Source organism: Ceratotherium simum, chromosome 18 (genome assembly GCF_057802395.1).
Source record: "Ceratotherium simum simum isolate JZ-2026a chromosome 18, ASM5780239v1, whole genome shotgun sequence".
Taxonomy (NCBI): Eukaryota; Metazoa; Chordata; class Mammalia; order Perissodactyla; family Rhinocerotidae; genus Ceratotherium; species Ceratotherium simum.
In genome coordinates this window covers 44,819,532-44,831,636 of record NC_141917.1, presented here as the reverse complement: position 1 = coordinate 44,831,636, position 12,105 = coordinate 44,819,532, and the positions used below count along the sequence as shown (strand labels likewise).

At 41.5% G+C, this 12,105-nt stretch overlaps 1 protein-coding gene across 3 annotated transcripts in view; it reads left to right on the top strand.

The window, feature by feature from the left end:
• Nucleotides 1–1,190: 1,190 nt before the first annotated feature.
• The window catches only part of LOC147914632 (uncharacterized), a 63,354-nt gene continuing 52,439 nt past the window's right edge, over nt 1,191–12,105 (top strand). For all 3 annotated transcript variants that reach the window (XR_015555114.1, XM_087443294.1, XM_087443295.1), the window contains exon 1: nt 1,191–1,476. Coding sequence is in view for 1 of the 3 variants with exons in the window: in XM_087443294.1 (XP_087299420.1) it covers nt 1,419–1,476 (58 nt within the window). In the remaining 2 variants the exon portion in view is untranslated. The remainder of the gene's footprint in view (nt 1,477–12,105) is intronic.

Genomic DNA, 12,105 nt, shown 5'->3' with positions numbered 1-12,105 from the left:
CCCCCTTGTCTCGCTCTTCTCCTTCCGGGACACCTATAACACGGATGTTAGTGTGGTTGATGTTGTCCCAGAGGTCCCTTAGACTGTCCTCACTCTTTTTAATTCTTTTCTCTTTTACCTGTTCACCTTGGGTAATTTCTTCTAGTCTTTCGTCCAGCTCACAGATCCGTTCTTCTGTATCCTCTACTCTGCTTTTGAGTCCCTCTAATGAATTTTTCATTTCCAGTATTGTATTCTTCATTTCTGATTGGTTCTTTTTTATATCTTCCATTTCTTTGTTGACATTCCTACTGAGTTCATCTATTCTTCTCCCCACATCAGTGAGCATCCTTAACACTCTTAGTTTGAACTCTCTGTCGGGTAGGTTGCTCATTTCTGTTTCACTTAGTTCCTTTTCTGGGGTTTTGTCCTGTTCCCTTACATGGAATATATTCCTTTGCCTCCTCATTTTGCCTCTTTCCCTGTGCTTGTGTCTACGTATTAGGTAGGTCAGCTACGTCTCCTTCTCTTGGATAGGTGACCTTATGTAAGTGATGCCTTAGGAGGCTTCCAGTGTGCTTCCCTCAGTTCTCAATGTTCCAGGGGTGACCCCTATGTGGGCTACCTGTGTCCTTCTGTTGTGGCCTGTTTGCTCTCCCTGTAGGTGCCCAGGGAGGCTGAGTTATGCTCCTGGCCAGCTGTTGTAATGCTCAGCTTCTTGTAGTTGTTGTGGGCCCTTCAGTCTCTTTATCAGGTGTGGGGAGCCCCAGCACAGTTGGCTGCAAGTTCTAGTACCACATTTGTGTTGCAGTATTTCTTTTAAGTGAGTAGGCCCCCAGCGTGGCAGGTTGTTAGGCTCAGGGCCTTACAATTGCTGTAAGCCTCTAGCCTATTAGGTCTCTTGTCAGCTCTCTGAGGATTGCAGCTGGGTGGGGCTGGCCTTAGGCACAGGAGCACCCAATTGTTTCAGGCTTTGGAAGGTGGGGCAAACCTCCTATGTGGGTCTTTGAGAAGCACAAGTCTTCTGAAGCTGACAAGCCCTGCCGCCCACAGGTCCACACACACAGTCAACACAGTCCTGCCCCGTGTGAGCGCCCCGACCTCCGCAAGCAGACCCAGTCTCTCCACAGCGGGAGCCACACACACTCTGCCACCGCCCCACACTCTCCACCCGCTCCTTGTGCACACCCTGCCCCGCTCAAGTCGGCTCAGTTGCCAGGCTGCAGAGAATCCAGTCACCAATCTATGCAGGCCCACAAGTTGCCTGAGGGCTTGTTGGGTGGGGCCAGTCTCTAGGGTGGGCTGCCTGCCCTGGCTGAGCTGGATTAAATCGGTGCTCTAGCGGGTGGGGCAGACCCTGGGCTAGCAGGCCTCAGGGAGAACTCCAGTGGCGTCTGTGTCAGCACGCCCACACCAGGCCACAACAATGGCCGCTGCCAATGTCCCAGTCCCTGGAGAGGTCTCACCCCTCACCGAGATGCATTCAGGGCCTATTAGGTGAGTCTCTTGTCACCAAAGCACTGTGCACCTTTCTTTCTGGTGATTTTAGGATGCTTTCTGAAACGGGTGAGTTTGCGTGCGGGCCCTTTAAGAGCCAGTTTTAGTTTCTTTGTGAACTGGGTTTTCTGGGGGTGCTCCCCAGTGTTTTAGTAGCAGGCACAGTCAGATATTATGCCGCTGGTCTCGATTGTGCTGGGTCCACAATATGCCCACAGCGGGGGCGCTCCCCGGCTCAGGACCCCGCGCCTCCAGGGAGGCTGCGTACCTGTGCGCTGCTCCCGGCGGCCGTGAAGCTGGCGGCTTGTGAAGGCGGCGTTTTTCCTCTCCAGAAGGGAGTCTCTGCCTCTTCCACCTCAGTTAGGATTGTCCGTTGTTGCAGGAGTTCCTCTCATCCAGTTTTCAGTTCTGTCTCAGGGGTAATTTTTCCACGAGTAGTTGTAAATTGGCTGTGTTCACGGGAGGAGGAGAGTTTCGAGTCTGCTTACGCCGCCATCTTGACCTATAATCCCCAACTTTCTTGTTTTTTAATGCCCACTTCCAATTTTATTGAGAAACATACAAAACATGCAGATCCAGTCTACTGAATATTTAGTAATTAGCTATTTCCCCTCTACTACCTAGAAATCTTTCCTGTCGTCTCTTGTGGGTTACCTCATTGATTCCCTACAATAGCCAGTGAAAAACTTTATTTTCCAAAAAGCAACAAATTCACACTCTCTACCTCATCTAATAAATATCACATACTGTTACCCAATCAACTTATCTAAAGAATGACATCAGCACCCTCTTTAGAAACTTGAAACATTTCCTCATTGCTTGCGGGATTTCTGTTCAGATTCCTCAGCATGTTATTCAAAGCCCTCTTAAGCTTGATTTAAATCTTTTTATTCCTTCTGTTTACTACTTCCCTGCATTCTAAAACATCCAGAGAACTCATTGTTTCTAGAATACTGGCTGTTTTTTCTTCTTTGGGTCTTTGATCTTGCCATTCCCTTAGTCTTAGATGCCCATTCTGTCATTTTCATTCATTGGAATGCTAACCACCCTTCCACTCCCAAGTCAAATGAAACCTCTTTGAGAAGCTTGATTATCCCAATAAGAAAACTACCACTCTCTCGTCTGAACTCAAAATATCATAGAGCAAAACAGAGATCTTATTCCCATAGAACTTCCATAGCCCCACCTTTATACTTACTTGGGATGGTAAGCCTGCTTCCAAGGGTCACAGAGAAACTTCCATGGGGTAACTTATCCAAATGCTCCTAGCTTTTATATGTTCCAAAGTATTTTGAGGGTATATTGTAGGCCTAGTTCATTCTTGAATTCCTGATAGAATTTAACAGAGTGATTTGTCCTTACCCTACTCAATAATGATTTATTGAATAAATGAATGATGTTTTCAGATGTAGAGTCATGATGATGAAAAGGACATGATCAATAGATTGTTTATTCTATTTTGGTGCGGAGAGGAAACCTCTTGCCCCTAAATTTTATCAGTACAACATTTTCTTCTGTAACATATGGTAGATTTTTCTGTGAATTCTTCCAATGGCTTATAGATAAGAAGTACCAAGTTATATCAGTTGGTATATGATAATAAAGATATAAGTCATTCAACTTATGACTCTGATAAGAAGAAACTAGAGAAAATTTGAACCCCAAATTCATAAAAGGACATAATGACCTTTCCTGTCAAAGTTTGTACATTTTATAAATTCAGAAATAGACATTTTTGACATAAATTTATGAACTGTAACATATTAAAAATGAATCTATAAAAATGAAAATATAATAGTTCCAATTGAATTATTATCTCCCAAGACCTTTTATTTCCAAAAGTGGAAAATGTTGGTGCCTTACACAAATTAAATTGGACTTGGCTAATTTCATTCAACAAAAGTGTGCCAAATGATGTAATTTTGAATCAAAATTATTATGTAATTACATTCATTTTCAAAGTGCATATGGGTGAGTTATGTAAATTCTAAGATGGTTAATATGTTTTCATTAAATTATTTTTTCCATAGTTTCTTTAGAGGAAATGAATCCAAGTTGTTATCCTAATTACAACCAAACACCAACTAACTGAGACCTAAAATTGGATAATATTTGCTGCAATCAGCTTTTATGAGAAAGAAGAGAATACCAAGACTATAGGTTGGAAATAATTTATCCTCCCCACCTACGCAAATTCCATGGTGTGTCTTGGAACCTATACCAATTCCTTCTTTATTGCTGTAATTCCTTAATCTTCAATTTTGTTTATTTAATAACAAATATTTACTGAAGGTCCTCTAGGCCATGTGCTGTAAATCCATGTTGAAAAATTAATATTTGTAATAAATATTCTCAGGTACTGCAAGGACCTCAAATAAACATTAAATTATATTCAGTGTACTGTACATATGAGGACAAGAAATATGGATTGTGGCAACTATTAGAAGGCACCACTCAGATCTCCTATGGCATGAAGTGTAATTGTCTAATGTCCCCAGCTGCTGCCCCTCTGGATCCACCACTCTGTGAGCTCCAAGGCTGTGCTTCCCGAGAGATGCTCCCAGCCAACGATTGAGCATGGCTGCAGTACCAGTGCAAGCCCATTCTTGTGAACTGTAGGACTCTGATGGGCATCTTGGTTCAGGTTTCCCCACTGGTCTCTCTGTAGAATGATACTCCAACATACTCTTCCTTCCTTTTCTCTCTCCTATCCAGGTTAGACTTTCATTGAAATCGTAGGGCTCTCCCACCTTCCCTGGCTCTCTCCCTTCTGTCCTCCACAGGCTCTTCTATAAATCTCTTGCATATCTCTACCAACTTGGCATCAACTTCACGGGAAACCGGAACTAACTCATGGATTGACATGTGCTGAGGCTCTCAAAGCCTTGCTACTCAAAGTGCAACAGAACTTTGACTTTACCTGAGACTTACTGAATTAGAATCTGCATTTTAGCAAGATATCAGGTAATTCCTGTGCACCGTTAAGTTTCAGAAGCACTAGCCTAAAATAATGGGCCAATCTAAACACGTTCACCATGTAAAGAAATCTCATTTTCTTTATAATCCCAACATTTCATTGGACTACGTATAACCCGACCACGTATATTGTCTGCTTAATTAATATTTGTTACAGTCAATTTAAACAGTGGCAGAAAGACCACAATTCATTTTCTTGGTTCAGTGAAGTGAATTCATGACTCTCAACCTCCAGTTCTGTGAAGCCAGCTGTGCAGCTTCACTCTGTTTATTTGCTCTTGGTTTTATTGACAGGCTCACCACCTAGATAATGATCACCTCCAGTTCATCCTTCAGCGGATCGCAGGTTGTTCACCTGTATAATACTTCTGAGACTTCTGTATGTTCCATATATTCAGACTAACCTGTGGTAGAGACTATCGGTTGACTACATCAACATCTACTCCCCCTTCTCCTTAAGAACAAAATCTGAACTTTTTCTGCTCACACTACCACCCGCTAAAAAAAGCCACAAACAAACAAAAACTATATTTTGCAATTGTCCTGACTGCTAGTGTGGGATGTAAATGGACACTTTGTGTGCGATTTCCAGGAAGTATTCTTAAAAGGGAGGGGCAAACCCTTCCTCTGGTCTTCCTTCTTCCTGCTCTCTGGAATGCAGATAAGATAGCTAAGTTTCCAAAAGCCATCGTAGACTATGAGGCAATGCATCAAGAAGCAGCAAGGTAGGAGGAACCTGAATTCCTCATGCCCTTGGAACTGCCATATCGGTCTTTGTCTGTCTCCTTAGGAGTTCTTTAATGTGAGATGAAAAAACACTTCTATTGTGCTTAAGCCACTGTTATCTTGGGTTTTTCTATAGCATGCAGCTAATCCTAATATAAATCATACAACTACTGGTGAGCACATACAGTGACTGAATAGACATTTTACATTTTGCATTGGGACAATATAGATGGAAATTTTGGTAAGGGAAGATAGAAAAACAAATGAGGGCAGTGCTATGGAATTAGTAGTGTTTTCCTATAACATTTGTCTTGCTTTAAGGAAAATAAATATGTTGCAATTAATACTTATTGCTGTAAAATGTCCAGCAGCATAAACGAAAATGTTCTCTTATTTAAGTTTTTTAATGTGTGTGCTCTATCGAAAAATAACTCATGGTAAAAGAAAAACAATAGTTTATATTCATTCATTTGTTTATTAATATATTCATTAAAACAAACATTTAAAAAGTGCCTATTTTGTACCAGGAACCATACAAAACATTGCAAATTTGAAGAAAAATAGGACAAAGTCTTCATGTTTAAGAGCTGATAACCTAGCGGAGAAGAGAGATGATACACAGATTATTAATACTTTGTAAAAAATGCAATGTCGTTAAATGCAAGGGCAGGATGTCTAGCCCTAGATGAGATTTAAAGGCATATAGGAGTTAGCCAGGCAGACAGGATAGGCTGAGGGAACAGTATCAATAAAGGACAGAAGTCCTATGTACAGGGAATTACAGGTAATTTTATGTAATAGATGAAGATGAAGGGGTCAACAAGACTAAGTGCTTTATATGCCATTCTACAGAAGGTAGACTTTGAATCCTAGAGAATCAGGAGCCATTAGAAAGTTTTAAAGCAGAGAAGTGACACTGTCAGATTTATCTTTTATTTAAAATGCTCTGTTGCCATACGGTGACTATAGGTTTGAGGAAGACAACACTGGAAGCAAGGAGATCAGTTAAAAGGCTATTTTAGTAGTCCAGTCAAAATATGGTGATGGCCTGATGGTGAAAGGGCTGTGGAAATAGGGAACACAGATCGGAGACATATGTAGCACCTGACATCATCAGGATTCAATAAGTGATGTGCTGTGAGAGGTGAGGGAGGAGGAAGTGTTAAGAATGATTCAATGATTTCTGGCTTGAATGATGGTTAGAGGATGGTGTCACCAATTATTCAAGAAAAATGAATCCCCATATCTCTGTATGTAACCCAGAACTTACACTTGAGCACAGGCTCTGTAGCCAGACTTTGCTACTTCTTTTGACTATGGGCCAGGTATTTAACCTCTCTGTTTGTTTTTCATTTATAAAACGTTTGTTGTAAAATACAGTGTGAATGAGGATTCATTGAGTTAATACGTGTAAAAGTACTTAGAACAACATATGGTACAAAGTGCTCCAGAAATATTGCTAATTATTATTATTATCATTGCAGTAATAATTAATCTCATGTGTCTAGAGTGAATTGGTTGCCCAGGAATGTGTATGAAGAGAAGTTGTTTGTGCATAGAATGTTGGGAAAAATCAACATTTAAGGGGTTTCAAAGAGGAAAAGACCATGCGAGATTTGAAGAAGAAAAATATTAGAGATGTAGGAGAAAAGCCAGAGGGGTTCAATATAAAGAACCCAAGTGAGTAGAAAACTTCAAGAAGAAAGTGATCAACAATATCCAATAGAGCAGAGAGGCCAGTAAGACAGCAATACACAAATGCTGATTGTATTGTACAAGAAGGAGATGATCGATGAACTTAAAGCAAGTTTAGGAGAGTGGCAGCGCTGAAACCAGGTGGCAGAGAGTTGAGAATAAAAAGATAAAGAAAGGGAAATAGCAAATAGGTACAGACTAGTCTTTGGAGAAGCTGAAGGGGGTGTGAAGTGAAGTAACCGAATAAGCTGGATTTGAGATCAAGGGAGGGATATTTTACAGACTAAAGAGAAATAAGGAATCACAGGAGAAAGTGAATGATCAGTGGCAGGAGGGTGGGAGAATAGAATTAGTGAAACATATAGAGGGATCAGCTTTGTGCAGGAGATACTTCATGTTCTTATAATTAAGAAAAGAGGGAAAAAGAAGGGAGTGGTTGTTGGTATATATAGGTGTGACAGAAGGGAAACAATATTGAAGGAGGTCATGCCTAATGGCCAGAACTCTTTTTAACTGATATAGAAGGTAAATTCACTGGTCAGCCATCAATACTCTATTGCTCTATCATTCAAGATGCCCTAACAGAGAACTTAACACGTGTTAGACTCTGTTGGAAATACTGATTTTTGCAAGGTAAATTGTTGACTCTTAAGGAAATTTCCAATCTTGCTGATATCAAGATATTGCTGATATGTACATATAAAATACAACTGACAATGAAAGGCAGAACATGACCACTGCCAAGTGAGTCCAGCAGGCAGTAAGTACTCCTGGTATTATGTGGAGAGGAAAATTAGTGTGGACTTCCTTCTTGAAGAAGGACTTCTGCTGGGACTTTGAAGAACTGGTAGGCTGCAGATAAACAGAAAAGAAGGTAAGCTTGGGACAGATGGCAAAAATCAATGTAAGGAAAAGATGTGGCGTTTTCTGAATAGAACGTTCTTAGAATAATCTGAAAAACTATAGTGAAGGCATGAGTATTTTGCGAGAATAAAAGCTTCAGAGGGATTTGGAGGGGACAGACATTGGGGTGGACATTTGTATGAAGTCCATTTGAGCAGAAAAGGACACTTAAAAATGACGTTATCTGAAAGTTTTCATCTCCTGACACTGAGTCACGTTAAAGGAAGTGACTAGTTCCTGGAGGGTGCTTGATGAAACAGGATATGGTCACTTTTGGTTTTGGGCCCATTTTAGTGTGTCAAGAAGTTTGTGAAAGGATGGTCATGTACTACATTCCTGGTTCTCATCAAACCCAGCCATGTAGGCTGAGGAAATTCCAGAGCAGAGTTGAGTTCTGTAACATTGAGCAATCTATCTTCATGTATGCAGACCTATTTATACTCACACTTACTCGTCTCATGCCACCATCACCACCGCAGCAATGGATGCCCCAATCACAGACACATTAGAGTGCCAGTGAGGCATGAGGGCTCCTTGAATCTAATGATCGGGTTTTTTTGCCTGTGGATTTGTGGAGTTTTGTTGTTTTTCTATCAAACGAATTTCAAATGACAATTCCCATTCTCGAAGCCAGGGTTACAGATAATAAGCAATAGATGACCATCCATCTGAGCAAAGAGCATGCTCTCTATCCCTGTGTCAAGCCTTAGGCTGAGCCTCAAACCGTCGTAACCTCCCAGGGTGTCTGAGCCAACTTTAGAGTCCTGGGAGGACTGGCAGGTGGGCGAGGAGCCCAGTGACTATCGTTTCTCTGTAGAATATTGGTTGCTGAGACAGATGTTTGGGATGGGAGTGAAGGAGTAGGTGGGAAAAGGACTTGCACTCAACAAGGATTATTATTATTGTATTAGTGATATATCTGGGCAGAGAAGGCAGGCAGTTCCCTTGTCTTCCATTAACATGTGGGTTTAAGAATTTACTGTGTGTAAAATAGATGGGCAATACCAGAGAAAAGCTGCCAGTACATGAGGTCTCTTAGAAGCTCTTTCTTTTGAGACAATTATTGACATTGGTTTTGAATGCAAAATGCCTGAATTGTAATGCTAGTCATAGGCAATGTGCATAACATCAGGGCGTATGCGTCCTTGTGCACATGTGGAGAGTGAGGTTACTCTGAAAAGAGATGTCATTTTCCCATCCAAGATGGCTCATTTATTTTGATAGCTGCAAATGAACAAAAGAGAATGAGCATAGCCTTTGGTTGCAGGTGTTCCGAGGCGAGCGAGATTGGTGGGGGCTAAATGGTGGAAAACCTGTCGACTTCCTCTCCAAATAGAAGCTGGGAAATCATCCAACACGTCCCACTTTCCTGAGAGGAAGCAAGATGTGGGGACAGGAAGGCTGTGTCAATAAAGCTGTACAGCAAAGCCTTTGCGATTGTTTTTGCATCATAAATATTCTGCAGCCAAGTTTATGAAATTTTGATTCTGAACAATTGTAATTTGCTGACATTCTTCAATGAACTTGAAGAGGAACTGAGTTGGTGGTCCTTGCCCATGAAATCTTCTATAAAACAACACAGAAAGGAAACCTTGGAATGGGAGCCACCCTTGTCAAACCAAGAGCGCTAATTAGGGTATGGAAGATTGTGCTTCCGCATCACAACCTGCCCAGAAATTGGAGGATGTGGGCTTCTCAGGAGGGGTTTCCTGCTGAGGCCAGCAGCCTCGGGTTCTGGGATCTTACTGACCTTGACTTCAGAAATCATCCATTCCACAGTTCTAGAGTTGCTTCCCCAAATTCCTCCACAATGCTTCCAAAATACTCTAAGACAGCATGCCTTCACCATCACCATCACATCTTTCCCCAAACACACAGTCTGTCATTTCTGACATTCAATTCTTTTGGGTGATGACTCAGTTGAATTCAACACAGTCTTTCCCAACTCCATCAGCCCCTCCCTTCTTCCTCTGATTGTAACAGCCTCAAACATCCCTTACTTTGTCATTCCTCTCTAGCAACGGCTGCTTCTGGGTGACAGCAGTCAAAATGGGACAGAGAGAATTATTCTGCCTCCCACTGCTCCTGCTACTCAACTCTGTGTCCAAGTCTAGGAAGGGAAATATGTCAGGATGGTTTAAAGAAGGCTCAGGGGCTGGGGACTGAACCTAACATGGGGATACCTGAATCACTAATGAAATCCCTGAATCAAAATAGTGGTCTCTGTAGCAGGTTAGTTTCCTGTTTTGAAGGATCATGGATTTATGTGTCATGTTGCATCGGAAGGGAAGTGTCAAGTTCTAGTAGTGCTATGGAAAGACAGTATGGGAGGTCCACTGTGTTAGGCAAAGCTGTTGAAAGAACATATTGGATGGAAAAGTGAGAGGACAACTGATGAAAGGGTTCTAGACAAGGCTCTTTCCTTGAGCAAGACTAGAACCTTGTAGCACTGCCAGGTATTTTGTTTTCTCCTAGTCCTTCAACTGTGCAACAAATCTTTATTGCACACTGACTATGCACCAGGTACTGTTCTAAGTAATGGAGATGCGAGATAAAGCAATATCAGATGAAAAAAAGATGGCCAGAATAGGGCTTGTATTCTCATTCAACACATATTTACAGAGCATCTATGTCCCTATTTTCCAGGAATAGCTTTGGTTTACTCCTGCTGTCTCACATAATTATTAGTACTTCACCATTTCACTCAAAAATTTCTCTGTTTGGTCAATACTTTACATGGTCGTGCTAACTCTTACATGCTTGGAGCTCTGTGAGGCACTGGGCATCCAAGAAGAGCTGGTCTTCAGGAAACTCACAGTTTAGCACGTAAACAAGCACACAAACAAAATAATCACCATTCAATCAGTGCAGAAATAAGTACAAGTTACTGAGAGAACTTGCCTAGATCTTAAAAAACATAGTGGCAAGTGCTGGAAAATAAGGAGATGAAGGTAGAGGGGTGGGATGAGAACAGATTAGAATTAATCACTATTTTTTCTAACTGGAATAGACAGAAGAAACAGTATGTGCCCCAAACTAAAGAGCCATGAAAGAAAATGTCCTGTATGGGGACATTTTGTAAGTCCCCTGTATACAGTGAAAGGCCCAAATAATTTGAATATGACGAGAAACTAGAGTTTGCTAAAAGGAAAACATATAACTGATATAAATATGTTTTAATATACACTTTTAAATATCTCATGTCCCTTTTCACACTCTGGGTCCCATCTCTGCCATGTATACACACACACATACACTCACACACAGCTGAAGAATGGAACTTATGTGTATATGTGTATACATCTATATGTATAAGTTCCATATTTATATGCATTCCATTCTTCAGCTGTGTGATAATCTAAGGGAGATTTATGTAAGAGAGACCCAGAGAGTGAAAACTTCTGAGTGCTTTCTGGGCTTCTGCTTTTTCCTTCCTGACTTTTTACTTTCTCTCTGTGGGAGAATTTTGGTTTCTCCTCTTTTTGGAAACAAGTAAACTGTGTTAACCAGCCCCTTTGCTGACAGACATGGCCTTTTTATTGCTCTCTGGACAATGGAATGTGAGGGAATTGATCTGCAACATTTCCAGGCCTGTACTCTGAACACCTTCCCATGATCAGTTGTGTGCTGCTAGCTGGCCACCGACTGGGAGCAGAGCTCCCCACTTTTCTCTGCTTGATGTGAGGGAAAACAGCAATCTGACCTTGTTAAGCCATTGAGATTTAGGGGGTGCTAGTTACAGCAACCAGTGTTTATTACCTTAGATAATACACTTTTTCTTACCCTGGAACTGGACTAGGTAGATGAAGAAGGCCTAGGTTTTTTGTTTTGCTTTGTTTTGTTGAATTTTTGATCTCAGTGTCACCTATTGAAAGATTACAAACCTATGTCCTTTGAAGTGGGCCCGGGCGACTCCTCAGCTTATCTGATCATTCTAGCACCCCAATTCTTCCTCCAACATTTAGGAGAGAAACAAAACACATCGTCTGGAGATATCCAACTTCAACTCCTTCCATATTATTCAATTTTTATGAGCACAATTAGTGGAAAGAGCAATGAATTGGGATTTGCTTCTTGGCTTCTCTCACTAACTGGATGCAGTTTGGGGGGGCTCCCTGAACCTCTCGTTTGGCTCTAGGTGACCACTCAAGCTCACTACCCTGCCCCTCCTCCCCATTACACACACTTTTACTCAAGACATCTCTGCTATGAGGCAGAAGCCAGAGTTTGTTTACTTATTAAACAAACTTTGAGCCTCAGGGACCCAAAAGCTCTAGGGATCCAGAGATAAATAAAACGAAGGTCATTCCCTTAAGGAGCCTGAAATCT